Raw genomic sequence first — 27119 nt, 5'->3', positions numbered from 1 at the left:
CTCTCCATTCATGTTAATTCACACTGATACACATACACACTCTTTCATCACTTGCTTTCAGGAACCTTTTGACACCTCACCACACCGGGGGAAGGACCAGCACAGATAACATTCCAAGAGACACTGTTTTTAAGTTTACCTTTTGCTTCATTCATTGTAACATCGCCGGAAGAAGAGATCAGTGTATCTCGAAAGCTCGCACAAATAAAAGCATTTCGTTAGCCACAGAACGGTATCATCTATTTATTTTTTGATTATATATATGTAGCCATGTTACCTTTTTCTCCCCTCGACCCCCCCCAGGGAGCCTCCGTGGCCACAGACGCTGTCGGGTACTGCCAGAGGCAAGCGGCAGACCCGACGGCCATTCAGGAGGGTGGGGGCCGAGGAGGGAGTTCGCCGGAGTGCAGGAGATCTCCGGCGGCTCTTGCACAGGGCGCCGCCATGTTGCGCCGGTTCGCGCATGCGCAGAGAGTCCCCGGCGGCCCGAGATAGTTGCGCATGCGCAGAAGATCGCGCGAGTGTAGGAGCCAGCCAGGAGAGTCGCGCGAGAGGTAGGGAGAGATTGCGGCGGCCATTAGGAGCTAGTGCAGGCATAGGCAAGGTGCGCACGCGGTCCCTATGTGCTGTTAGGCTCCATGGGACTACAACTCCCATGGGGCATAGCGAGACAGGCACCAGGTGCCTGATAGGAGCCAATAGGGCTATAGGACTGCCCTGGAGGGAGATAGATACATTTGGCGGGCTGGAGCTGCGTGTCAGTCAGGAAGAAGCAGAGCAAGGAGGCAGACAAAGGAAGGAGGTAGGGTGCAGGAGCCGGGGACTCCTTGCACTAGGCCAGCGGCCCTAAGGTCCCAGTTAGCCCTTATCCCTCAGGTTAATGAGTGTTGCCAGGGATAGTCTCAGAGAGGGACCCTGTCACTCATGGTAGTTAGAGCTGAGGAATAGTAAGGGACATAGGGGGCTGAGGTTAGTCTGCAGAGCGTTGCGGCAGGCATTTAGGTGAATTAGTGGCACGAGACAGCTGGGGGGTTCATAGCGGTAACCAGTCCGGGGAGCCATAGCCCAGGGTCCGTGTTGCGAGTGGCGAGGCGCTGGGGGGGTTCATAGCGGTAGCCAATCCGGGGAGCCCTTGCCCAGGGCGGCGTTGCGCGTAGTACGAGGCAACTGGGGGGGGGTTCATAGCGGTAACCAGTCCGGGGATCCATGGCCCAGGGCCCGTATTATGAGTAGGGTGGGTACAAGACCTACCTATATAGGATAAGCAACCCCGAATGCCCTAGGAGATTGACCCTTAAGCCACTTAAGGATGCTGTGCTATAGGGACGGCCTATAGTGCAGGGTGTGTCACGTTGCTGTTCCCGGAAAGCGGTTGGACCCACGTTGGGGTCCACAGAGACTGTGTTACTGTCTGCAGGAGTTCGGTTGGAGGAGTCCTCTTCGACGGACCCTTTGAGAAGATCGTTGCCGACCCGAGTACTGGAGTGCTCGGAAGGTATCAATATATAAGTGCACCACCGAGCCCTTAGCTAACTGTAACTGCGCAGTCACCCATTGCCTCTCTGCAGGAGTGTGAGACATTGGGTGGGGTACTGGACAATGGGTGGGTTCACTGATGTTTGGGAAGCGTCCTGCGCGACGCAATAGGTGTTTCCTCTAGAGAGGGACACAGGTTGGTTATTAATGTAGTATGCACGTATGTCCTATGTTCATAAGTAAAGTTCTTAGTTATTATATAATCACTGTGTGTGTGGTTTCTGATTGGGTTCCTATGTAGGGTCATTCTACACGTCCATAGAATCCTACATAGGTGGAGGCGCTGAAAGAAGATCCGTTCCAGAGGATTCACCCCAGGCTCTCACTAGCGGAGGCTCAGACCTCCTGTGAGCCTGCAGGTATACGCACCACACCGGTAACACTGCATGTTCTACTCACCCACACTATATATGAGATTGGGTGGGGTGGAATACCCGTTACATTTGGAGGCGCTGCTGAGATAGACCTCGGGTGCCCTGTTCCATTTTTTTCAAATTGTCCAAGTCCTATTTTTTTTTTCTGGGCCTTGAGGATAAATAATCTTAGTCCCCGCCGTGTGGTGGCCTTAGAAGGCGTTCCCGCCAATATATCTGAAGATGAGATCTATGAGCATATGCGTAAAATCCCTGGATGGCAGCACGCTCTTCTTATAGACTTAGAGCCAGCTTCCACGTTCCCGTGGAGATCGCGGCTTTTTGTCGTGTCATCCTCAAGGGATATATGCCCGTCCGAGTCACCGTCCACGTTATTTATGCCCGGGTGTTCCCCTGAGGGTTACCCTTTAGTATACGCTGACCCCGCGCCATGGCAACTTCCTCCAAGTGAGATGCGTGCACGTGATACCGCTCCCAAGGAGCAGAATGATTTTGCAGAAAACCATCCGGGACTGGCGGGAAAACCAGAGCCCCGCCCCCGTAATGTGAGTGACTCAGTGCAGAGCCAGAGCCACTCAGTGATAGAGCACACCCCTCCTTTAAATTCCACCAGGGGGAGTGAGCACAGTGAACAGCCATTAGACCCTTCTGTTCACCAGGAGGAGGAGGGCATTTTCGTAGACATAGAATATTTTCTTTCTGAGCAGGAAACCGAGATAGACTGTCAAGGGATACACCCTAGTGTGTATGTGGCCTGGCGCGCGCCAAGAGTAGATTCTCTTCTCTTCATATGCTCCTGCCTGCAAGAAGCCCATGCTCAGGGAGCCAACGTGGCTCAAGGACCCCTCGACTTCAGGACCGTCGAGGTGGAAGGAGAAATGGGCATACAGTGTTTTAGCCCCACGTGCGGCTGTTCTAGAGAGACATTGACATGGTGGTCCTACTGTGAATGTTGCGGTGTGCGGTTATTGAAGTCTATTGTACCCCAGCCTACAGAGCCAGCTAAGGAGCCAAGTGAACCCTTGGCGGAGAAGAGCGCGATTGCAGTGGAGGTACCGGAGCACGCCAGCTTCGTACCCACAACCACTGGCTGTATTACAGAAGGATCTGGTGACTACCTTGCGGAGGATACTGTCATGATATCTTCCGGGAAGAGGTGGAAGTCCCATCGGTGGCGATGCGCCTACCGGCGAACCACCCCAGCGGTGATGCAGAGGATACAGAGTCTGCTGTGGGTCCGTGTACCCTGGAAAAGGTGTATCCCGATGTTGCGGACCCTGCTGTGGGCCCGTGTGCCCTACAATGGTCAGTCCGACCTACTACAGAGGTACCATCGGTCCTAGGCGTGGGACCAGTACCTACAGACGACCAGGGTGAGTCGACTGCCCCAGGGGTGTCGGGGGTGAGCCTCCAGGTGACCGCGGAGCACGATGGCTCCTTAAGTCTGGTCGCCCGGGCGAAGGGTTCCCCTCTGCATCGCGTCCTGGTGGAGGTGTCCTCATTAGAAGGTAGCTGTCCAGAGAAGAGAGTGGACCAGTGTCTACCGCCGATCCTTCCGGAAGAGGAGAAGCCCATCGTCAGCCAGCCGAGTGGTAAGGAACTCCCTTGTTCCCCACCGACTCCGATGGAGGTGGCCGTGAAGAAGGCCAAAGCTACGGTTCCGGAGCGGAGTGTGAGCCCGTGTGCTCCGACGCAAGTGGTCCCAGGACTGGGATCCAACGCTCCCGAGTTTTCAGCGCGTAAGTGGACTGCCCCAGAAGTGCCGGGGGCAGGTCCCAATACCACCAAGGTGGGAACTGACAGCGTCCCCGAGGATCTGTTGGCCACCGTGAATCACCGCAGGGGTAAGGTGTCTACTCTCTTCCCCCTGCCAGGTGAAACCGAGACATTGTCCAGTGCTCGCTTCTCAGTGGAAGCCTCACAAAAATATGAGGACAAAGACTGTGTGGAGAGAGATTCAGGGAAAGCTGCCTCCTTTAAGCCCAAAAAGGAGCGCCCCATTCCTTAGGTAGTGGAACGCGGGAAAGGTCCTGGCCTCCTGGTCTACCGCATCCAAGCCGCGGATGACCGGGTAAAGGCCTGCTTAAAAGACGTTGTGCTACTCCTTTCACCAGGGGGAGGAAGTAGCACTGAACCAGTGACTGTTACGCTAGAGTGTGCTCTCCAAGAAATTTTTCTGGGGGAGGCTCACGGACGCAAAAGTGAGGTACCCCCATCTGATCAGTTAGGGGCACCCCACAAATGGTCTCAGCAAGCAGCTGATACTCAGCTGGCCTCGGGTGGTAATGGGTGTGATGTGTCAGGTTGCAGGGATGTTGCATCCGATCTGTTAGGTGTACCATTTATGCAATGTAATTTTTTATTGTGTAAACTGATGCCATGCTATGTTGTTTCCCAAGCGAGGGCGTTGGGTGTTTCACCAGGGGGAGAGTGTAGCCATGTTACCTTTTTCTCCCCTCGACCCCCCCCAGGGAGCCTCCGTGGCCACAGACGCTGTCGGGTACTGCCAGAGGCAAGCGGCAGACCCGACGGCCATTCAGGAGGGTGGGGGCCGAGGAGGGAGCTCGCCGGAGTGCAGGAGATCTCCGGCGGCTCTTGCACAGGGCGCCGCCATGTTGCGCCGGTTCGCGCATGCGCAGAGAGTCCCCGGCGGCCCGAGATAGTCGCGCATGCGCAGAAGATCGCGCGAGTGTAGGAGCCAGCCAGGAGAGTCGCGCGAGAGGTAGGGAGAGAATGCGGCGGCCATTAGGAGCTAGTGCAGGCATAGGCAAGGCGCGCACTCGGTCCCTATGTGCTGTTAGGCTCCATGGGACTACAACTCCCATGGGGCATAGCGAGACAGGCACCAGGTGCCTGATAGGAGCCAATAGGGCTATAGGACTGCCCTGGAGGGAGATAGATACATTTGGCGGGCTGGAGCTGCGTGTCAGTCAGGAAGAAGCAGAGCAAGGAGGCAGACAAAGGAAGGAGGTAGGGTGCAGGAGCCGGGGACTCCTTGCACTAGGCCAGCGGCCCTCAGGTCCCAGTTAGCCCTTATCCCTCAGGTTAGTGAGTGTTGCCAGGGATAGTCTCAGAGAGGGACCCTGTCACTCATGGTAGTTAGAGCTGAGGAATAGTAAGGGACATAGGGGGCTGAGGTTGCAGAGCGTTGCGGCAGGCGTTTAGGTGAATTAGTGGCACGAGACAGCTGGGGGGTTCATAGCGGTAACCAGTCCGGGGAGCCATAGCCCAGGGTCCATGTTGCGAGTGGCGAGGCGCTGGGGGGGTTCATAGCGGTAGCCAATCCGGGGAGCCCTTGCCCAGGGCGGCGTTGCGCGTAGTACGAGGCAACTGGGGGGGGGGGTTCATAGCGGTAACCAGTCCGGGGATCCATGGCCCAGGGCCCGTATTATGAGTAGGGTGGGTACAAGACCTACCTATATAGGATAGGCAACCCCGAATGCCCTAGGAGATTGACCCTTAAGCCACTTAAGGATGCTGTGCTATAGGGACGGCCTATAGTGCACCTAGAAGTAGCAGATAATGGCATACCCACCCCTATCTCACTTAGGGGTCGGGGTAGATGGGCTACATATATATATATATTTATTTTTTTATTTGAATTTAGTTGATCAAATACAGATTTAGCAACCTACAAACTATAGTTTTCTGCCCTTCTGTCTGAAGCAATCAAATACTACAGGTAGCAGCACTGTTTTGTAGTGGTCTTGGATTGGCTGCATATGCATTAAATATGTTAATCTGCATTCTCATATTTTACACAGAGCTTGTGGGAGCAAAGGTTGGACGATTTCATTGATCAATCAATGAGAACGGAAAAATGAACTAGCTATAGGTGCAAATATTGATACATCTCATCAAGATATAGCGCTGACTTTCTCCTTTCCCAATTCCTTATATTCCCCTATTCCCCTCCCCCGATAATAGTAATTAGCAACTGTGGAGTAAAATTTACAACAAGAAAACGTGATGCACTGACTTGTAGATGCAGAGTCAAAATGATGGAATTTGCATAATTTCTGCAGCAATATTTCAGTCTGCTATACTTAAGACATATGGTCATAAGAATTACATTGCTAATCATATGATTAGCATGCTGCCAAATGTCTATTACCATAAGACACCGTAAACTGCAACAGTGCCGATCCAGTGCTATCGCAGCTTAATATATAATTCCCATAGCACCACTACTATTTAAGGTGCACTTTAATGGCAGGTATCAATGATTCTGGTGCAATAGCATAGAACACTTTGAGGACTCCCAGACAAAGATCTTTAATTTCATAGTATTTGGTGGAATCATTTTTGTTTCCCATCTTGATCGAAAGAAATGTACTGTATTGCAATGAGTAAATTCATGCAATTATAAAAACTAGACAAGTCACTCATGTTAAACTTACGCATTGTAGTGGGCACAACAATTTCACTAAATAATTTATGATGCAAGAACTGTTACTACAGTAAAACCCCTGGGACAGAAAATGGGCAAACCGGCTGTGGGGTTATATACACATTGCATGGGACATTTGGTCGCAGCTGTTTTGCTGCAACCAAATGACCTCCGGCAATCGGCTGCAGGCGAACCCTCTGCCGCAGCTGACCCGCCGCTGGAACCCCCGCCGCTTCTAAGGTGCGTTTTAACGGTTAGGGTAGAGGTAGGGGGTTAATTTAAAGGGTTTTTAGCATTTAGGGTAGGGGGCTTAGGGTAAGGCACTTACCGTAGAGGCAAAGCAGCGACACGTTCCAGCGGCAGGGTGAGTAGCGGCAAAGCACCGGCAGTCATTTGGTTGTGGCAAAATGGCCGTTGCAAGAAAACATTTATTTTCCGGTAATTACATTGTGACTTCATATACTTTTAAAAATTATTATTATTTTTTTTTAAACTATGCAGCTTTAGCTGCTCTGAATGATGCATTTTAATGCTAATCTGTCAGAATTCGGTTTACGTTTGTTGATCTGTTAAACCACATTATATTTAGAAAATGAATCCCCGTTTCATTCCTATTAAATTTAGGCTTTCAGTAGATATTTGCATCTGGGTAGTAACGAAACAGCTAATGAGAATGCATAAATGAAAGTTACATACGTCAGCTTTGAATCTCTTCATCCTTCTGTCATGAAGCTGAGGAACGAGTTGCAGCAAAGGATGCAGGACAGACGACTGAGAGGACACGAACACAGACAAATGAGCAAACAATGGACTCCTGGCTTTGAGGAGCACAGAATGTTACTTCACTTTTACATGGACAGAATATGCCAAACAAAAGACTGACAACTTACAGTACAGTTGGACTGTTCTAATAGACATCCTAAAGTTGTGAGCATGTCTATACAGTATGAGATGCTATAGGGTCAGGCCCACATAGCAGGGTGGGGGAATGTTTTTTTTTTTTTTTTCAACAACTTACCAATGTAATCAGCTTTGTTACAAATATTCAATATCCTTTAACTTAAAATGCTCACTTATTTTAATGGTCACTTAAGTTTCACTTTTTTTCTGGTTATCTTATCTATTAATTATTGTTCGTCTCCAACATTAGCTATGTTTTTATTGGTCTGCATTTAACATACAGCACATATGCTGCTTCCATTAGGTCACTATTGTCCAAGGAAGAGCTGCCACTTTAAAAGTGTGTTTTATGTGATAACGTTAATAGCTCTACCTTCTGTGGAAACAAAATATGTCAATAGCTCTAAAGAATAGGCATATTCATGTTTCTAAGGCTTCGCTTATAGTGCCGGCTACGGATGATGTCACCCGTCTCCGTAGCGAAAGTTGTAATTTGAGTTTTGGAGACCGTCTCTGGCTACAAGGGGAGTGACGTCAGGCAAGGGGGAAGGCAGAGGGGCGGAGACAAGAGCAAGGGGGAAGGCTGAAACAGAGAGGAGTTGTAATTTCTGTTTGTACAGTATGCTGAATTTACTTTTACTTTTACTTTAAATTACGGGAGAATTGACTATTTTAAAGTTGTTAATATAGTGTTTCACGTGACAGACACAATCACACACAGGGCCGCCAACAGAAATCATGGGGCCCAAGAAAATGAAAGGAGCACCCCCCCCAACCCCACAGCGCACCTACCACGAAAAAATATTTTTTAGCGCGCAACTTTTACTTAACTGTTTTCTTCTTATTGTAATACGGTAAAAACATTACAATGCAATCTGTTTATTTTGATATTTTCAACAAAAGACAGATGACTGACTGCCTGGGTGGATGACTGACTGCCTGGGTGGGTGACTGATTGACTGGGTGACTGCGTGGGTGGGTGAGTGAGTTGGGAGGGTAGGTGACTGCCAGGGTGGGTGGGTGAGTGAGTTGGGAGGGTAGGTGACTGCCAGGGTAGGTGAGTGACTGGGTGTGTGACTGTCCTTGACCGGGTGGGTGCTGCTTCCTTGCCCGCCAGACGCTTCCCCCTGCCCCCGTTACCCCTGCGGCTGCTGCCCGGGGCGGGAGGTAGGCGGCTGGGGGGGTGAGACTGGCAGGCTAATTCCACGGCTGCTGCCCGGGGCAGGAGACGGGCGTGGGGGGAGCTGGGTTGGCGTGTGCAGGTTCGCCAAGGTGCTCCCCCTCCATTCCACGTTGGGAGCGGGCCCACAGGAAGCAAGCCGGACACCCTTCTTTCCCTGCGCTTACGCGCCGGGACCTCGGTTCTGCGCATGCGCACGGGAATCGCCACTTTTTTTAAAATATAAAATGGCACGGCCGTGTCCCCTGACTCAAGGGGCCTGGGACGCCAACCCCAGCAGACCCCCCCTGTTGGCGGGCCTGATCACACACACATCCCCCCTCTCCCTGCACTCACACGCACGTCCCCCCTCTCCCTTCACTAACACACATTTCCCCTCTCCCTGCACTCACACACACACACTCACAATTACACACACATCCCCCCCTCTCCTTGCACTCACACACAGACACATTCCCCCTGTCCCTGCATCAGAAGCTATCTGATTGGTTTATAGCCTGTCACATGGTGAGACCGTCGCTGTAAAAATCATATTCTACTGACTTCAGAGATTTAGGTCGCTCCGTCGCGACGTGCCTACTATAAGTGCATGCAACGGATTCAGTGCATTTGTTTTGGTGCGACGTCGCGTCGCCGGCACTATAAGCGCAGCCTAAGAAGACATCAAACGAAAGCCCATTTGCTCCTCCAACTGTCAGCGCAAAAATGTACTTTTCCCAAAATAAGGATAATTACTTAAAGCTTGAGCTATTGAAATGGAAATCAAAATGATCTTTTCATTCTCATTAGTAGATAGAAGGCCCATATTGTTTGTGACAAATTGAAGCTTGGTTGGACCAATTTGCCTAAAGGTATATCCAGAACAAACAATACCCTTAAAATCCAAACACTCTTTATTCATTTTCCAACATCAACATTTTGCTACCCAAATGGGTGAAGTGTATGTACCCAGGGCGCTCATGTGAATAGCAATACACATTTGCATCTATGAAAATGCCAAGAATAGTTTTACATGGGCCCAATATTCCTTGAGCATATTTATCTTCGCAATTCGCAAAATTAGAAACCCATGTATCAGTGCAAAATGGCCAACAAACATAACTAGATGTATTGCTTCTATGTGAATACATTTGCTGTTTTGCTTGTTAGTATATTTTCTGCCAAAACATCTGATAAAATAAAGCACAGTTTTCCCAATGCAATCAACATAGATAAATATCTGGTGCAAGTGATTAAATACATTAGATTTTTTTGATCTAACATTATAGTGTGTCTATGATAATGTGATGGATACATTTCTTATGTTGAATAAGGACAGACACTGATCATGCTGTTGAAATAATATATAGTTTATTTTGTCTCTTTGCGAGTGTCTGTAGTGTGATATAAAATATTCTGATACTTGACATTTATTTACTACATTCTAAAGGTATTCAATAGTTTCTCTGTCATTTATCAGAAACGACAAAAAACATAGCAAGAACGGTCAAAGAAAAAGATTGCATTGCTTTCAACTTACTTTTTATTCATTTGTAAATATGAATACAACAAGCGACAGAGAAGCCCAATGCTACATCCAATATGACACAGTTAAACTAAATGACCCTTTTTCAAGAGATAAGTATAAGTATATAAGTATTTTACTGTGTATTTTTGTCATATTGGATGTAGCATTGGGCTTCTCTGTCGCTTCTTGTATAATTTTGCCACGCTCAATAGCTCTCCTTTTTGACACTTATATACTTATATATTTTGTGGGGGCTCACGGGTTACCAAAAAGAGCTTGCTGGGGCTGTGTGTTTATTAACTTCAGCTGTCTCAGCTGTTGGAGGTTAGTGGCCCCTCCATCCCAGGTTTTGAGCCGCCACTCCCCACGTCAGCAGGTCCCTTTCCTTTTACTGGATATAGATCCAATTTTGGTCTTTCTCCCTCCTAATAGAGGTAAATGAGAATTGTAATCCTAATAGAGGTATATTAGTATTTTATCTGGTAGTGTTAGGACCTGTGAACTGGGTCTGCCTTGTCGTGGCTCACAGGCTTACAATGCTTTGGCCAAAGGGTTAAACTAAATGACCCTTTTTCAAGATAATATGTAAGTATTTTACTGTGTATTTTTGTCATATTGGATGTAGCATTGGGCTTCTCTGTCGCTTGTTGTATACATTTGCCACACTCAATAGCTCTCCTTTTTGACACTTATATACATATATATTTTGTGGGGGCTCAGGAGTTCCCAAAAAGAGTTTGCTGGGGTTCTGTGTGGTTTTGTAAATATGGTACTGTTTGTTGCACCAGTTCTACAGAAGAGAAACTTTGATAAATAGTACTTTTTATTGGATCAACAAACTTTCATATAGGCACAAGCCATCCACTCCATTAAAGGAACAATGAAAGACATTGATTTTTGGGGGGAGATTTGTCTTTTTTTAACATAAGTTTGAAGCATACGGTCTCCAGAGCGGAACCCCATTAATTTCAGCTCTGGGACACCCTGCTTGGATCTTGCCTCCAAAGGGTGTGTCGGTATTCCTGTGCTTTCCAAAGCTCCCGCGCCACATGGGCCAATAGGAAGCTGCAGTGAATGACGTCACAGCTTCCTATTCGGGAGCTTTGAAAAGCGGCCATTACGTGACCCCTGCTAGCTGAGTAGAGCAGTTACCGGCACCTACTACAGCGGTATCAACGGAAGCAGGGGGCCTCATAGCTGAAACGAATTGGGTTTAGCTCCTGCTTTAGCCTGCTTCAATCCTAAGGTAAAAATAAAACAAATATATATATATATATATATTATTATTTGGCCAAAAATTAAATGGCTTGGAGTGCTCATTTAATAGGTATTACAACAATAAGGCCCAGATACAAAAAAAGGTGTTAATCTCTAGCACCAATTAATTACTCCCATTCAGGACTAGTGCTGGGCCCGCCCCCCGTGTCAGCGACGAACACTCTCCCTCCCCTTTCACACCTGTATTTATCTCCCCTCCGCTGTCACTCAGTTACCCCCCCTCATTCAATCTTACTCCCTCAAACCCTGGCCACACACACACAATTCCCCGCAATACCCATATCATTCCCCCTCCAACACACACACCCCTCCCCAATACACACGCAATACCCCCTCCCAATACAGACACCACTACCCCCCTCAATGCAGACACCACTAACCACTCAGATAAAGACACCACTACATACTCCCCCAGATGCAAGCACTACTAAACACAGCCCCAGATGCAAATCCCCCCCACCCAAATATAACCATTCCCCACCTGATACAAACACCACTACCTCCCCCACCAGATACAAACATCACTACCTCCCCCACCAGATACAAACATCACTACCTCCCCCACCAGATACAATTACCACTACCTCCCATACCAGATACAATTACCACTACCTCCCACACCAGATACAATTACCACTACCTCCCCCACCAGATACAATTACCACTACCTTCACCCAGATGCAATTACCACTACCTCCCCCACCAGATACAATAACCACTACCTTCACCCAGATGCAATTACCACTACCTCCCACACCAGATACAATTACCACTACCTCCCACACCAGATACAATTACCACTACCTCCCACACCAGATACAATTACCGCTACCTCCCCCACCAGATACAATTACCACTACCTTCACCCAGATGCAATTACCACTACCTCCAACACCAGATACAATTACCACTACCTCCAACACCAGATACAATTACCACTGCCTTCACCCAGATGCAATTACCACTACCTCCCACACCAGATACAATTACCACTACCTCCCCCACCAGATACAATTACCACTACTACGGACGGGAGAGAGAGGCCCCGTGTGGGAAGATGCAGGCAGCTGCTGGGGAGAGCCAGGGCCCGGTAGCGGCAACCAGAGGCCCGGCAGCTGGACTCGGTGCACGCTTGAAGCTGGGTGCACCTAGAAGTCAAGCTCAACTTCTAGATGATGACGTGAGAACAGGAGGCAGGAGCTCGGGAGTCCCAGGCGACGGCAGCAGCAATCAGAGTCCCACCAGCTGGACGCAGGAGTTGGGCCCGGTCAGAGAGGCCTGCCGTGTCTCTCATAGCCATCAGGCCCTGGACACTTGTTCCGGCTCTCCCTGCCATCGGTGGCCCTGTTTAGCACCCTTTTGTGAATCTGGGCCTAAAAGCTATTTTTACAGTGATCCCGATTTACAATTTATCTGTACTGTGTGCTATAATAAATAGTGCTATGGTCATCTCATTATGTACATGTTATTATCCATCATAAAATAAACCCTGCTTGCACTTTGCTTGGCACAACTTATTTAGTGATAACATGTGCAGTTAAAAGTGGTTTTCAAGATCTATACATAAAATCATCTCAGAACAAACAGATAGTTGGGAAGACTTACAATAAAACAATCTATGTAACCTGACTATGTTTATTTAAAAAAAGACTGCTAAAAAGACTGATTGGTTATCCTGTCCCATCACTACTAATAATTTACCCCAACATTCTGTTGCTCAATTCTAAACTTTAAAAGCCAGCCCCAGGAAAAAAAAAACCTGACTATATTTCTATTTAATCTTAATAGAGGTATATTAGTATTATATCTGATAGTGTTAGGACCTGCGAACTGGGCCTGCCTTGTCGTGGCTCACAGGCTTACAATGCTTTGGCCAAAGGGTTAAACTAAATTACCCTTTTTCAAGAGAATGTATAAGTATTTTACTGTGTATTTTTGTCATATTGAATGTAGCATTGGGCTTCTCTGTTGCTTGTTGTATACATTTGCCACAGTCAATAGCTCTCCTTTTTGACACTTATATATTTTGTGGGGGCTCAGGGGTTCCTAAAATGAGCTTGCTGGGGTTCTGTGTGTTGTTTGTTAACTTATTTTCAGCTGTCTCAGCTGTTGGAGGTTAGTGGCCCCTCCTTCCCAGGGTTTAAGCTCGCCCCTCCCCACTTCCCAAGACAGCAGGTCTTTTTCATTCTACTGGATATAGATCCAATGTTGGTCTTTCTCCCTCCTAATAGAGGTAAATGAGAATTTTAATCCTAATAGAGGTATACTGTATTAGTATTTTATCTGGTAGTGTTAGGACCTGTGAACTGGGTCTGCCTTATCGTGGCTCGCAGGCATACTGTATGGATCGGGGGACTCGCGCCTCTCAGCGTGTCCCCGTCACCTCAGGCCCCACTGCGGCTAGCTGCCCCGGTTCCCCGCTTCCTCACTCTCGCTTCTCCTCCACACGAGCCATTCCTCCGTGGCACAGGCCGCACGCCCAGGCACAAGATCGTGGGCGCGCGCACGGCAGCCTCACAGAAGGCGCACGCTCCCAATCACTTGTAATGGATCGGTGGACACGCGCCCCTCGGCGTGCCTCCCTCACCCCAGCCCTTACTGCACCTAGCTCCACTGCTCCTCCTTCCCCTCTGCCTCTCACCTCTTCCATGCCGAGTCCTTCCTCCGCTCCACACGCCGCACGCCCAGGCATGCGGTCGGGGCGCGCGCACAACAGCCTTACAGAAGGCGCGCGCACCCGATCAAGTTATCAGCCCTCTCCATCTACTGGCTCCGCCCCCCGTCGGCTGCAGGCGATTGCTCTGGATTACATCCGTCTCCTCCCCTGCTCACCTAGACCTATCCCTGCAAACACCCAGACAAACCTCTGCTCCACCCCTCTCTCCTATTGGCCCTCCTTCCCTTATAACCCCACTCTGTCCTCTCATTCCTTGCTCTGCATAGCTTTTCTGTAGCTCCTGTGTGTGCAGTGTCTATGCCTAGCTCTCTTGTCTGTTTCAGCTCTGGTTCCTGTCCCCGTCCTTGTTTGGATTCCTTTGGTTTGATCTTGGCTTTGTTTGACTACGTGTACTCTGCTTTGGACTTGACTACGCTACCTTCTCCTACCCCTGAACCCTGGCTCTTGGACATCACTACGCTGCTCTCTCCTGCCCCTGAACACTGGCTCTTGGACATTAACCCTCCGACCTCTGGCACCCCGGACTCAGCAAGTATAACGTTAACCCTTTCTCACCAGGCCCGGCGCAACTTACCACACTCTGGGCACGCCCTCACTGCTGTGGGTGCGTGTTATACCCTTACCCACCTCAGTACTGGGGACTGGCCAGGTCTGCGGGCATACAAGCGTTACATTATGCAGAGCCAAACAAATGCAGACCCCCCTGAGGTGGGCCAAGGTGTCACTATGGAACATTGGCAATTTCTAAGCGATCAACTCAACACCGTTACACAGAAACTTTATAATCTATCACTATGGGAATCCCCTGTGGTACCGTCACTCCCGGCCCCAGTACCTATGGGCAACCCGGAACCACGTATTCCACTTCCAACCGGTATGACGGGGACCCCGTTACTTGCCGAGGATTCTTGAACCAGTGTGACGTCCAGTTCGAGATGTCCCCGTCTCAATTCCCTTCTGGTCGTACCAAAGTGGCCTATATATATGCCCTGCTCACTGGCAACGCTCTCGCTTGGGCTTCTCCTCTCTGGGAACACAGACCAGATATAACCCAAGATTATCCCAAATTCCGGCGACAGTTCCTGCAGGTCTTTGATACACCAGCGCGTAGGGAGACTGCCGCTTCTTCCTTGTTTCATCTCTCCCAGGCTCGTAGGTCAGCTGCTAGATACGCGGTGGAGTTCCGCACCATCGCTGCAGAGACCCAGTGGAACGATGAAGCTCTCGCCGCAGCATACTGGCACGGTTTGTCCGAATCCCTCAAGGATGATCTTGCAGCTCACGCTCGTCCATCTCTTGAGGATCTCATTTCCCTCAGCATCCGGATGGACGAGCGCATTCAAGAACGACACCACGAGTGCCACCGTCCTCGTTTACTCTCGTCCCTGCCTGTTTCTCCTATGTCTCCTCCTTTGGCTTTTCCTGCGTTGGACGCCCCTGAACGATGCAAATCGGTAGCCAACAGCTTCGGGCCGCTGAGAGAGCACGACGCCATGAAGAGGGTCTCTGCTACTACTGCGGCTCCCCAGAACACCAACTTCGTCATTGTCGCTTGAAACCGGGAAACGGGAACGCCCAGTAAAGGTAGAGGGGCTTCTACTGGCTACCATTTCTCCTTGCCCCTCTCCCCCAAAAGAACTACAGAAGAAGATCCTACTCCCCATAACTCTTGTGGGTCCTAATCTTCAAGTAGAGGTTGAAACGTTCATCGACTCCGGGTCTGGTGGTAACTTTCTAGATCACGCCTTCGCTTGCAACAACCACATCCCGTTAGTCAAGAAAAAGTCGCCCATCGGCCTGGAGGATATCGACGGTTGATTGCTCCAACCAGCCTTCATCATTTGGGAATCTATTCCACTTACCCTGACCACCGCGGATGGTCATACTGAGGTAATCGTCTTCGATGTTTTCCACTCTCCTACTGTCCAGGTTATACTGGGATTGCCGTGGCTCCAGCTTCACAACCCGCGTATTGATTGGACCAATGAATTACCGATCCAATGGGCTTCTACTTTGGAGAAGACGGTCACTCCTCCCGTTGCCGTGCTCGCTGGTCTCGACACCGCTTCATCTTCTCTCTCTACCTTGCCGAAGGTATACCATGATTTCTTAGATGTCTTCCACAAGACTCAGGCTGAGGTGCTAACCCCTCATCGTTCATATGACTGCCTCATCGAATTAATTCCTGGAACCACACTCCCCAAGTCTAAGTCTTACCCCTTATCTGTGCCCGAGACGGAAGCGATCACGCCCTACATTCAGGAGAATCTTAAGAAAGGGTTCATTTGGAATTCCACTTCCCCCGCCGGGGCAGGTTTCTTCTTCGTGAAAAATAAGGGTGGCTCTTTAAGACCCTGTATCGACTTTCATGGGCTTAACAAAATGACAGTTAAAAACTGGTACCCTCTTCCTTTAATTTCAGAACTCTTCGACCGCCTTCAAGGAGCCTGTTGCAGGGTATATGCAACTACACACACAGGTTCTTTGGATAAGGCTTATTTATTTAGCCTTACTTTATACAGCACACAAAACAAAAATAGCTTTTCATCAGCAAACAAAAGAAAAATGTCTTTTTCTTCAGCAGACAAAACTGTTTCTCTTTAGCAGACAGAGTCAAAATAAGGCAGCTACTCTTTTCTATGCAGGAGACAGACAGTTCGTACACCATGTACTTTGCTAACAGGCCTTGTATCAAGCTGTTCTTTCTCCAGAGTTTCAGGGGATTTTCCTGTTTCAGATAGCATACAATAGACAGACCTTCTATCAGTAATCTCCTCTCTCCTGAACAGCCAGCACCCATGTGTCTACAGCCTGGGGTTTAACACACCTTGATTAGGCAGCTGGGATCCAACTAATTGTCCTGAGGTTCCCAGCTGAAGTTAATCTGGTCACTGCTGCACTGCAGACTAAACATAGGTCTGGCAGGCATATAGCTGGTGGCTTTTATTTACCCTGTCACATTCCTCCCCTGTTAGTGTGTGGCTGGGGCTACGCACGGCTGAAGCCCGACCATCCACCCCTTCTCTAGAAAATAAGTCAGCATTTGCGTTCTCTTTTCCCGGCCTGTGCTGAATCTCAAATGAGAAGGGTTGGAGGGCCATATACCACCTAGTCAATCTAGCATTAGAATCCTTCATACTATTTAACCACTTCAGTGGAGCATGGTCCGTTACCAAAATAAAATGGACTCCTGCCAGGTAATGCCTCAAAGCCTCGATTGCCCACTTTACTGCGAGGCACTCCTTCTCAATCACTGAGTAGTTTTTTTCCCTCGGGAACAATTTCCTACTCAGGAAAAGGATAGGGTGTTCAACTCCCTCAAACTGTTGTGACAACACTGCCCCTAGCCCTATCTCTGATGCATCTGTTTGCACTATAAAAGGGCTGTTGAAGTCTGGGCTTCTAAGGATGGGACCCTCTGATAGACACCTTTTTATGTCCTCAAAGGCTCTCTGACAATCCCTTGACCATACCACTTGTGTAGGGGCACACTTTTTTGTGAGGTCCGTTAAAGGGGCTGCCACTTCCGAATAGTTGGGGATGAACCGCCGGTAGTACCCAGCTAAACCCAGCAGGGAGCGTACCTGCGTTTTTGTTTGGGGGGTCGGAACTTCTTTCAGGGCAACTATCTTGTCGGCTAGTGGCCTTACTTTTCCACCTCCCACTGCATACCCTAAGTATTTGGTTTCCGCCTTACCTAAGGCACATTTCTTAGGGTTGGCTGTGAGCCCTGCCTCTCTTAGAGATTTGAGGACCGCTTTCAGTCTATTTAGATGGGCCCGCCAGTGTTTACTATAAATGACAATGTCATCTAGGTAGGCTGTGGCATAAGTCCTATGGGGTCTCAGTACCTTATCCATGAGTCTCTGAAATGTGACTGGGGCTCCATGCAGTCCAAATGGCATTGTCACAAACTGGTATAAACCCATGGGAGTGGCAAAGGCTGTTTTGCATTTGGACTTTTCCTCTAAGGGTATTTGCCAGTATCCTTTTGTCAAGTCCAGCGTGGATATATATTCCGCGTTACCAAGGTCGTCAATTAATTCGTCCACCCTTGGCATCGGATATGCGTCAAACTTGGATACCGCATTGACCTTTCGGAGGTCCACACAAAATCATACCTTCCCATCGGGTTTAGGGACCATAACTAGTGGACTACACCACTCACTGCATGATTCCTCAATCACTCCTAAGTGTAACATTTCTTGTACCTCCTTCTCTATCAGAGCCCTACGACTTTCAGGCAACATATAAGGACGGGAACGTACTTTTACCCCAGGTGCTGTCTCGATCGCATGTGAAATTAAGTTAGTTTGTCCTGGTAAATCAGAAAAAACATCATGGAATTGTGTAATTATTGCTAACAAATCCCCTTTTTGTTCAGAGGACAACTGTTTACCCATTGGGATTTTATCGTCACTCACGATGTTCTCCCGTGGAGGCTGAGGACCCAAGTCCGTTTCCTCCTCCACCGGGTGGATGAATAGAGACCGCTGCATCTTCCAGGGTTTCAGCAAGTTCACATTGTAAATTTGTTTACCCTTCCTGGACCCTGGTTGAGCGATCTCGTAATCCACCTCACCCGTACGGCAGAGTACTTCGAATGGACCCTGCCATTTGGCCAGGAGTTTACTCTCGCAACTGGGTAACAATAACATCACCTGGTCTCCCGGGTGAAACACTCTCATACGAGCATTCTGATTGTAATGTCTTTCCTGACTGTCCTGGGCTGATCTAAGATTCTCCCTGGCAAAATGGCCGACCACATCTAGGCGCTTCCTAAGGTCTAGTACAAATTGCAGGGTATTCTTAGAAGGGGACCGCTGTTCCTCCCAGGACTCCTTTAGGAGGTCTAGGATACCACGGGGTTGGCGGCCATAGAGCAATTCAAATGGAGAGAATCCCGTGGAGGCCTGGGGAACTTCCCGCACTGCAAACAGCAGAAAAGGGAGAAGTTCATCCCAGGCTCTCTTCTCTGAATCTACAAATTTCCTCAGCATCCCTTTTAGAGTTCGGTTAAATCTTTCCACCAATCCGTCAGTCTGTGGATGGTAGACCGATGTCCGAACAGACTTGACCTCTAGTAACTTTAAGACATCCTGCATCAGTTTAGCCATGAAATTTGTACCTTGGTCTGTCAACATAACTTGGGGGAGTCCAACCCGTGAGAACAGTTCCAACAACTTATTGGCTACTTGCTTCGCCGTTGCTGTTCTCAGGGGGAACGCCTCAGGATATCTTGTTGCATAATCAACTATTACAAGGATAAACCTGTGTCCTTTCGCAGAAGGTTCTAGAGGTCCTACCAAGTCTACCCCAATCCTCTCAAAGGGAACTGACACCAAGGGTAGAGGAACCAAAGGGCCTGGTTTTTGTCCTTTTGGACTAGTTAGCTGGCACTCCGGACATGCCGCACATAGCTTAGCAATATCACTATGCATCCCTGGCCAATAGAATCGGGATGAAATACGGTCCAATGTTTTATCCCTGCCCAGGTGACCACCCCAAGGGACAGTATGGGCTAGAGTGAACACAAATTTAACAAACGCCTTGGGAACCAATATCTGTCTGGTGACCTCCCCTGTTTGTGTCTGCCTATTCACCCTATACAGGATATATTTTGATAGTTCAAAATGGGGGAATACTATCACCCGCTGTGCATTTAAAATTTGCTCATCAATTTTCACCACCTTGTCATACTGTCTAGCAAGGACTGGGTCTTCCCTTTGCTTCTGGCGAAAGTCAGGGAGGTACAGGTCTGGTAAATCTCCAGGGCCCATATCCCCCTCCCTCTGGCCATCGCCAGCCATCACTTGTGACCTCTGACTACTCGAATGGTCCCCTTGAGACTCAGATTTCTGCAACAAGTCCTGTTTATCAGAGCATCTTTGCTTCCGAGTCTTTTGAACCCGGTGTCTACTGGGAAAAAGGTCTGCCAAGAAGGGGAACAGTTTGCCAGGGTTCTCCTGAGCAAAAGAATGAGGCTCCTCGTGAGAGACTGGAGCCATTAGGTCCGAAAAGAAAGGCCAGTCCCGGCCGAGCACATCGGGGGCAGGGAGCCAAGGAGCGACTCCTACTTCGAGGTAAGCCTCCTGACCTTTTACCTGTAGCCGGCTTTTGGCCGTCGGATAGCGTTTTACATCGCCGTGTATACATTCTATACTCCATGGGGAGTCAAAAGAACACACATTAGGCGGTAACAGTTACTGGAGGACCAGAGTTTTCCCAGAGCCCGAATCTACAAGGGCCTGGACGGTTTTTCCCCCAATCAGGGCTGGAAGTAGCCAGGGCTTGTAATTTTCTCCAGTGAAGGCCGAGGCGACGGTCCTGCAGAATGAACAATCCATCAGTGGACAATCCACATACCGGTGGCCTTGTTCTCCGCAGGCGGAACATGGACAGGGTTCCCTCACAGGAGGGGGCTGTGGATAGTGCTCCGCTGGACCGGATACTGGAGACCAAGCATCTGGTGGGTCCTGTGGGCGACGTCCTCGGAAGTTCCTCTCATTTTGCGACGAGCCGACATCAGGAAGGAGATGAGGGTCTCGGCGGGGACCAGAATTTTGACTCCGCCATTGCTGGAACGACTGCTCCTTCCGTTGGACTTCATCTTCTCTCTCGACCTTGCCGAAGGTATACCATGATTTCTTAGATGTCTTCCACAAGACTCAGGCTGAGGTGCTACCCCCTCATCGTTCATATGACTGCCCCATCGAATTAATTCCTGGAACCACACTCCCCAAGTCTAAGTCTTACCCCTTATCTGTGCCCGAGACGGAAGCGATGGCGACCTACATTCAGGAGAATCTAAAGAAAGGGTTCATTTGGAATTCCACTTCCCCCGCCGGGGCAGGTTTCTTCTTCGTGAAAAATAAGGATGGCTCTTTAAGACCCTGTATCGACTTTCGTGGGCTTAACAAAATTACAGTTCAAAACCGGTACCCTCTTCCTTTAATTTCAGAACTCTTCGACCGCCTTCAAGGTGCCTGTTGCAGGGTATATGCAACTACACACGCAGGTTCTTTGGATAAGGCTTATTTATTTAGCCTTACTTTATACAGCACACAAAACAAAAATAGCTTTTCATCAGCAAACAAAAGAAAAATGTCTTTTTCTTCAGCAGACAAAACAGTTTCTCTTTAGCAGACAGAGTCAAAATAAGGCAGCTACTCTTTTCTCTGCAGAAGACAGACAGTTCATAAACCATGTACTTTGCTAACAGACCTTGTATCAAGCTGTTCTCTCTCCAGAGTTTCAGGGGATTTTCCTGTTTCAGATAGCATACAATAGACAGACCTTCTATCAGTAATCTCCTCTCTCCTGAACAGCCAGCACCCATGTGTCTACAGCCTGGGGTTTTAACACACCTTGATTAGGCAGCTGGGATCAAACTAATTGTCCTGAGGTTCCCAGCTGAAGTTAACCTAGTCACTGCTGCACTGCAGACTAAACATAGGTCTGGCAGGCATATAGCTGGTGGCTTTAATTTACCCTGTCACAGAGCCTCTATATTTTCCAAACTCGATTTGAGAGGAGCCTACAATCTTATTCGAATAAGAGACTGTGACGAATGGAAAACTGCGTTTAACACGCGTTTGGGTCATTACGAATACTTAGTGATGCCGTTCGGCCTATGCAATGCCCCTGCTGTTTTCCAAGAATTCATGAATGATATCTTCCGGGACATTCTGGGAATTTTCGTCATCGTATATTTAGATGATATCCTCATTTTCTCCAAGAACCTGGAAGAGCACATTCGTCACACCAAGTTGGTTCTCTCTCGGCTTCGTGCTAATCGCCTCTATGCGAAAATGGAGAAATGTCTTTTCCACCAATCTTCCACAGCCTTCCTCGGCTATATAATCTCTGATAAAGGTTTCACCATGGATCCTGAGAAATTGAAGTCTGTTCTCGATTGGCCGTTGCCGAATTCCCTCAAGGCCGTGCAACGCTTCCTTGGCTTTTCTAACTACAATCGGAAATTCATCCGTAACTTCTTAACTATTGCTCTACCCATCACTGCCCTGACCAAGAAAGGTGCTGATCCGACTGTATGTTCCCCTGAAGCCATCGAAGCCTTCGAGTTCCTCAAAAAAGCCTTCGTCTCCGACCCCATCCTTCGGCATCCGGACACTTCCCTTCCTTTCACTCTAGAAGTAGACGCCTCTGATGTGGGAGCCGGGGCAGTACTCTCTCAGAGATTTTCTCCACAAGAAAAACTCTTTCCTTGTGGATTCTTTTCCAGGAAATTCTCTTCAGCCGAGAGAAATTATGATGTCGGGAACCGTGAGCTTCTGCCCATCAAATTAGGCCTCCAAGAATGGAGACATCTCCTCGAGGGTACCAAGGAGCCAGTAGCCATTCTCACCGATCACAAAAACTTATTGTACATTGAGGGGGCTCGTCGTTTGGGATCCCGTCAAGCACATTGGGCATTGTTTTTCTCTCGATTCAATTAAACGATTTCTTATATCCCAGGCACCAAGAATATCAAAGCCGATGCTCTGTCTCGCCAGTTCTCTACGGAGGATGGATCTAACGAATTGTCGGAGACGATTCTCCCCGCTAAGTGTATTATTTCCGCCAATAACTTTGATATCTTGGATGAAATCAATAAAGCCCAGGCTCATATTCCTAGGAGATTTAAGGTGCCAGAAGGACGGTTGTACTCTGCTCCACGTTTTCGCCATAAAGTACTACAGTGGGGACATTCTTCTAGATCTGCTGGTCATCCAGGCTTCAAGAGGACAGTAGATCTTATCAAACGGACCTTTTGGTGGCCTAAAATGAACAAAGACATTTTCGATTTCACCAGAGCTTGTCCAGTCTGTGCCCAGAGCAAATCCGCCCGACACAACCCTTCTGGTCTCCTCCTGCCTCTTCCCATTCCGGAACAGCCTTGGAAGCATATCTCCATGGACTTTATTGTGGAACTTCCAAATTCTAAAGGGATGAATACGATCCTTGTGGTAGTGGACAGGTTTTCCAAGCACACACATTTTATACCCCTCAAGGGTCTTCCCAATTCAGCTACCTTGGCTGACATTTTTTCTAAGGAAATTTTCAGGTTACACGGTGTGCCACTTTCTATTGTTTCAGACAGGGGTACTCAATTCATTTCTAAGTTTTGGCGAGCGTTCTCTCAGACTTGGCATTTCCCTTCTCTTTTCCTCGGGTTACCACCCACAGACCAAAGGCCAGACGGAAAGAATGAATCAGACCCTGGAACAGTATCTCAGATGTTTCGTGTCTGAATCTCAAGACAACTGGGTGGATCTATTACCCTGGGCTGAGTTCGCTATTAACTCATTGAAGAACGAGTCCACGCAAGAGTCGCCTTTTTTCATTAACTATGGATTCCATCCCAGCAGTCTTCCCCTCTCCTCCCTCCCCTCTGGTGTTCCCGCAGCTGATTCTCACATTTCCAATCTACAAAATTCTTGGAAAAAGATTCTAAAAGCTTTGCAGGGGTCCGTTTAAAGACAGAAGACGCAAGCAGATCAGCGGCGTCAAGTGGGCCCAGAATACAAACCTGGAGACAGATTTTGGCTATCTTCAAAGAATATCAAGCTCTAGACTCCCTCCCATAAGCTGGCTCCTAGATTCTTGGGTCCCTTCAAGGTCCTCGAACGGATCAACCCGGTTGCGTATCGACTTTCGCTTCCTCCTACCATGAAGATACCCTCTGTATTCCACGTGTCTCTGCTGAAACCCTTTATCCAAAATGCCCATTTTCCGGATCGCCCTCGAAGACCCAATCCTGTCGTAATACAAGCACAGCAAGAATTCGAAGTCCACTCCATTCTTGATTCTCTTTGGTCCAGGGGCAGATTTCAGTTCCTCGTTCATTGGAAAGGATATGGCCCGGAGGAACGCTCCTGGATACCCTCTCATCACATTCATGCCCCAGCTCTCCTCAGACAGTTTCGTCGGAAATTTCCTCATAGACCTTGGGAGGATCGTCCGGAGTCCGATCCTCAAGGGGGGGGGGGTACTGTAACGGATCGGCGGACTCGCGCCTCTCAGCGTGTCCCCGTCACTTTAGGCCCCACTGTGACTAGCTGCCCCGGTTCCCTGCTTCCTCACTCTCGCTCCTCCTCCACACCGAGCCATTCCTCCGCGGCACAGGTCGCACGCCCAGGCACACTATCGGGGCGCGCGCACGGCAGCCTCACAGAAGGCGCACGCTCCCGATCGCTTGTGACGGATCGGTGGACACGCGCCCCTCTGCATGCTTCCTTCACCCCAGCCCTTACTGCACCTAGCTCCACCGCTCCTCCTTCCCCTCTGCCTCTCACCTCTTCCATGCCAAGTCCTTCCTCCGCGCCGCGCGCCGCACGCCCAGGCACGCGGTCGGGGCGCACGCACAACAGCCTTACAGAAGGCGCGCGCACTCGATAAAGTTATCAGCCCTCTCCATCTACTGGCTCCGCCCCCCGTCGTCTGCAAGCGATTGCTCTGGAATACATCCCTGTCTCCTCCCCTGCTCACCTAGACTTATCCCTGCAAATACCCAGACAAACCTCTGCTCCACCCCTCGCTCCTATTGGCCCTCCTTCCCTTATAACCCCACTCTGTCCTCTCATTCCTTGCTCTGCATAGCTTTTCTGTAGCTCCTGTGTGTGCAGTGTCTATGCCTAGCTCAGCTCTGGTTCCTGTCCCTGCCCGTTTGGATTCCTTTGGTTTGATCTTGGCTCTGTTTGACAACGTGTACCTCTCTACCCTTGGACTCTGCTTTGGACTTGACTATGCTGCCTTCTCCTGCCCCGGAACCCTGGCTCTTGGACATCACTACGCTGCTCTCTCCTGCCCCTGAACGCTGGCTCTTGGACATTAACCCTCCGACCTCTGGCCCCCCTAACTCCGCAAGTATAACGTTAACCCTTTCTCACCACCCCCGGCAACGCAACTTACCACACTCCGGGCACGCCCTCACTGCTGTGGGTGCGTGTTATACCCTTACCCACCTCAGTACTGGGGACTGGCCAGGTCTGCGGGCATACAGGCGTTATACATACAATGCTTTGGCCAAAGGGTTAAACTAAATGACCCTTCTTCAAGAGAATATATACGTATTTTACTGTGTATTTTTGTCATATTGGATGTAGCATTGGGCTTCTCTGTCGCTTGTAGTATACATTTGCCACGCTCAATAGCTCTCCTTTTTGACACTTATATACATATTTTGTGGGGGCTCAGGGGTTCCTAAAAAGAGCTTGCTGGGGTTCTGTGTGTTGTTTATTAACAAATAATGGCCACAAAGAACACCCTCTTCCATGTTAACATTTTTAATGATAGGTCTTGCAATGATTCAAATGGGGGCTCCGTTAATGCCTGCAGGACTAGTGATAGATCCCAAGAAAGGCACTGTCGTTCTAATTTAAGGCTTCAATCTTTTTACTGCCTGGAAAAATCTGACGAGTTTTTCCGTGGCCACTTTCCTTTCTGAAAGTGCTGTTAAAGCAGAGGCTTGCACTTTGAGGGAAAGGAGGCTAAGTTCTATATCAAATCCCGTTTGAAGGAACTCTAGTAGCACTGCAGAAGGGTTATAGAAGTATTGGCAGTTCTCCTTTCTCCATTACAGGAACTTTAACCAGATACTGTAGTATACTCTGGAAGTTGACCCCTTCCTGGCTGACATCAGTTTCTTTATTGTGCTTTCTGAAAGACCCTTCCTTTCCAACAACCAACGCTGAATCACCAGGTGCTAATTTCTGCAAATTCGGATCCTGTATTGGCCCTTGTTTTAGAAGGCCCTGTATTAGCAGCAATTTTCACAAAATTTCAACCGTCATGCTCACTGCCTGACTGTATCACGCTCGTCTTTACCAATCGGGTACGATAGCTATGACCTCCACGATAGCTATGACCTCCACTTTCTCCACCTCTATTTGAGATTGGCGGGAACATGTAGACAAAAATGCCATGTGAAACTCAGTTCATCCATCTGAAAACCTTGTGGATGGTCTATCCTTGAGCAGAACTGGACTTCCTTCCTGTTGGAAATGGATGCCATTAGATCCACGTCTGGCAGACCCCAATGATTGTCATGTCCAGAGCCCATTCTCCTGGATGTAGAAAAAAGAGATTGAGCACTGTAACACCTGTCCACGGGGAGGATACTACTTATAGGGTTGTTTGCTGGACATGAATCACTCTTTAATAAAGCGCTGTAGAGGCAGGAAACGCGTCAGAGGATTCTTTGCTGTTTTTAGATTTTGGTTGTTATGCCCCATTAATAAATACATTTTTTTACCTGCTACCAGCCTATTTTGTATATTTACAGTGCTCAATATCTTTTTTTTCTATATCTACTCTCTTTTTGGACTGATGCACGCAAAGGAACAGAAGCCTTCACTTCGCTGTCAGGATGCGAGTATACCTCCCTGATACTTTGTTAGTGACTTTGTTTGGCATTCCGTAGCCAGTGCGGTGTACCGGAAATATGCCGGTGTGCTGCGGGAAGGGACGGCATAGCCCTGCGGGAGAATACCGTGGACACGGGCCCCTCGCAAAGACGGATAAGTCTGTGCAGTGTACCAGAATTAACCTGTCTACCTTGGAGCTACAGGAGTTGACAGCATAGCCTTGCAGGAGAGCACTGTGGACGCGGACCCAACGCGAGATGAATCAGGTCTGCTGTACTCCTTTTTTCCCCTACATTTGGACCCGGGCAGTACTGAACGAGTGTGGCTCTCATAAGTGAAATCTGCCTAATAAGGGGCTACGGGAGCAGACGGAGCAATTGCGTTGGAGATTGCCAGAGACACAAACCTCACGTGGGAACATACCAGGTTAGCTGTACTTTCTTCTATATCTAAGAACTCCGTGCAGTTTTGTGAATATATACTATCCAATACAACACACAATATTGAGCTATCGGATTTAATTGGACAGAAGAGTTGGCTTTCAGAACTGTTCCATGTATTCTACTCATCTTAAGTTTGGGATTTATCAGATTTTTTAAATAAAATCCACATTTACAGATGCAGCGGTCTTTATTTTAAGGCATCACAACGCCGTTTGTGTGTGCTGCTGCACTCCACGTGTCATGAACGCGGCCAATCGCCCCAGGCACGCGTGTTTATCGCGGTTGCTTTGTTTGAATTTTATGGATTGTGTGCAATTATATGCAATGAAATGAATGAATTGTAATGTGTACAGTACTGTGCTACTTTGTCAATTTCAGGTGTTTAAAAGCCAGAACACTATAATGCCATTTCATGCACTTGCGTCTTAAGGCGGTACGGTTGGAAGTAATCCCACGCCATCACATG

General features: G+C 48.7%; 1 protein-coding gene across 4 annotated transcripts in view; it reads right to left on the bottom strand.

The window, feature by feature from the left end:
• Nucleotides 1–27119, bottom strand: part of NMU (neuromedin U) — a 100898-nt gene that overhangs the window by 27239 nt on the left and 46540 nt on the right. For 3 of the 4 annotated variants that reach the window (XM_075578545.1, XM_075578535.1, XM_075578554.1), the window contains one exon: nucleotides 6997–7071. The exons of the other annotated variant lie outside the window; for it this stretch is intronic. In XM_075578545.1, the coding sequence (XP_075434660.1) occupies nucleotides 6997–7071 (75 nt within the window). The remainder of the gene's footprint in view (nucleotides 1–6996; nucleotides 7072–27119) is intronic. 4 annotated transcript variants of the gene reach the window in all.

This window comes from Ascaphus truei, chromosome 1, assembly GCF_040206685.1.
Source record: "Ascaphus truei isolate aAscTru1 chromosome 1, aAscTru1.hap1, whole genome shotgun sequence".
Classification (NCBI taxonomy): Eukaryota; Metazoa; Chordata; class Amphibia; order Anura; family Ascaphidae; genus Ascaphus; species Ascaphus truei.
The sequence above is the reverse complement of the archived record's forward strand: the minus strand, read 5'-3'. Positions and strand labels throughout refer to the sequence as shown.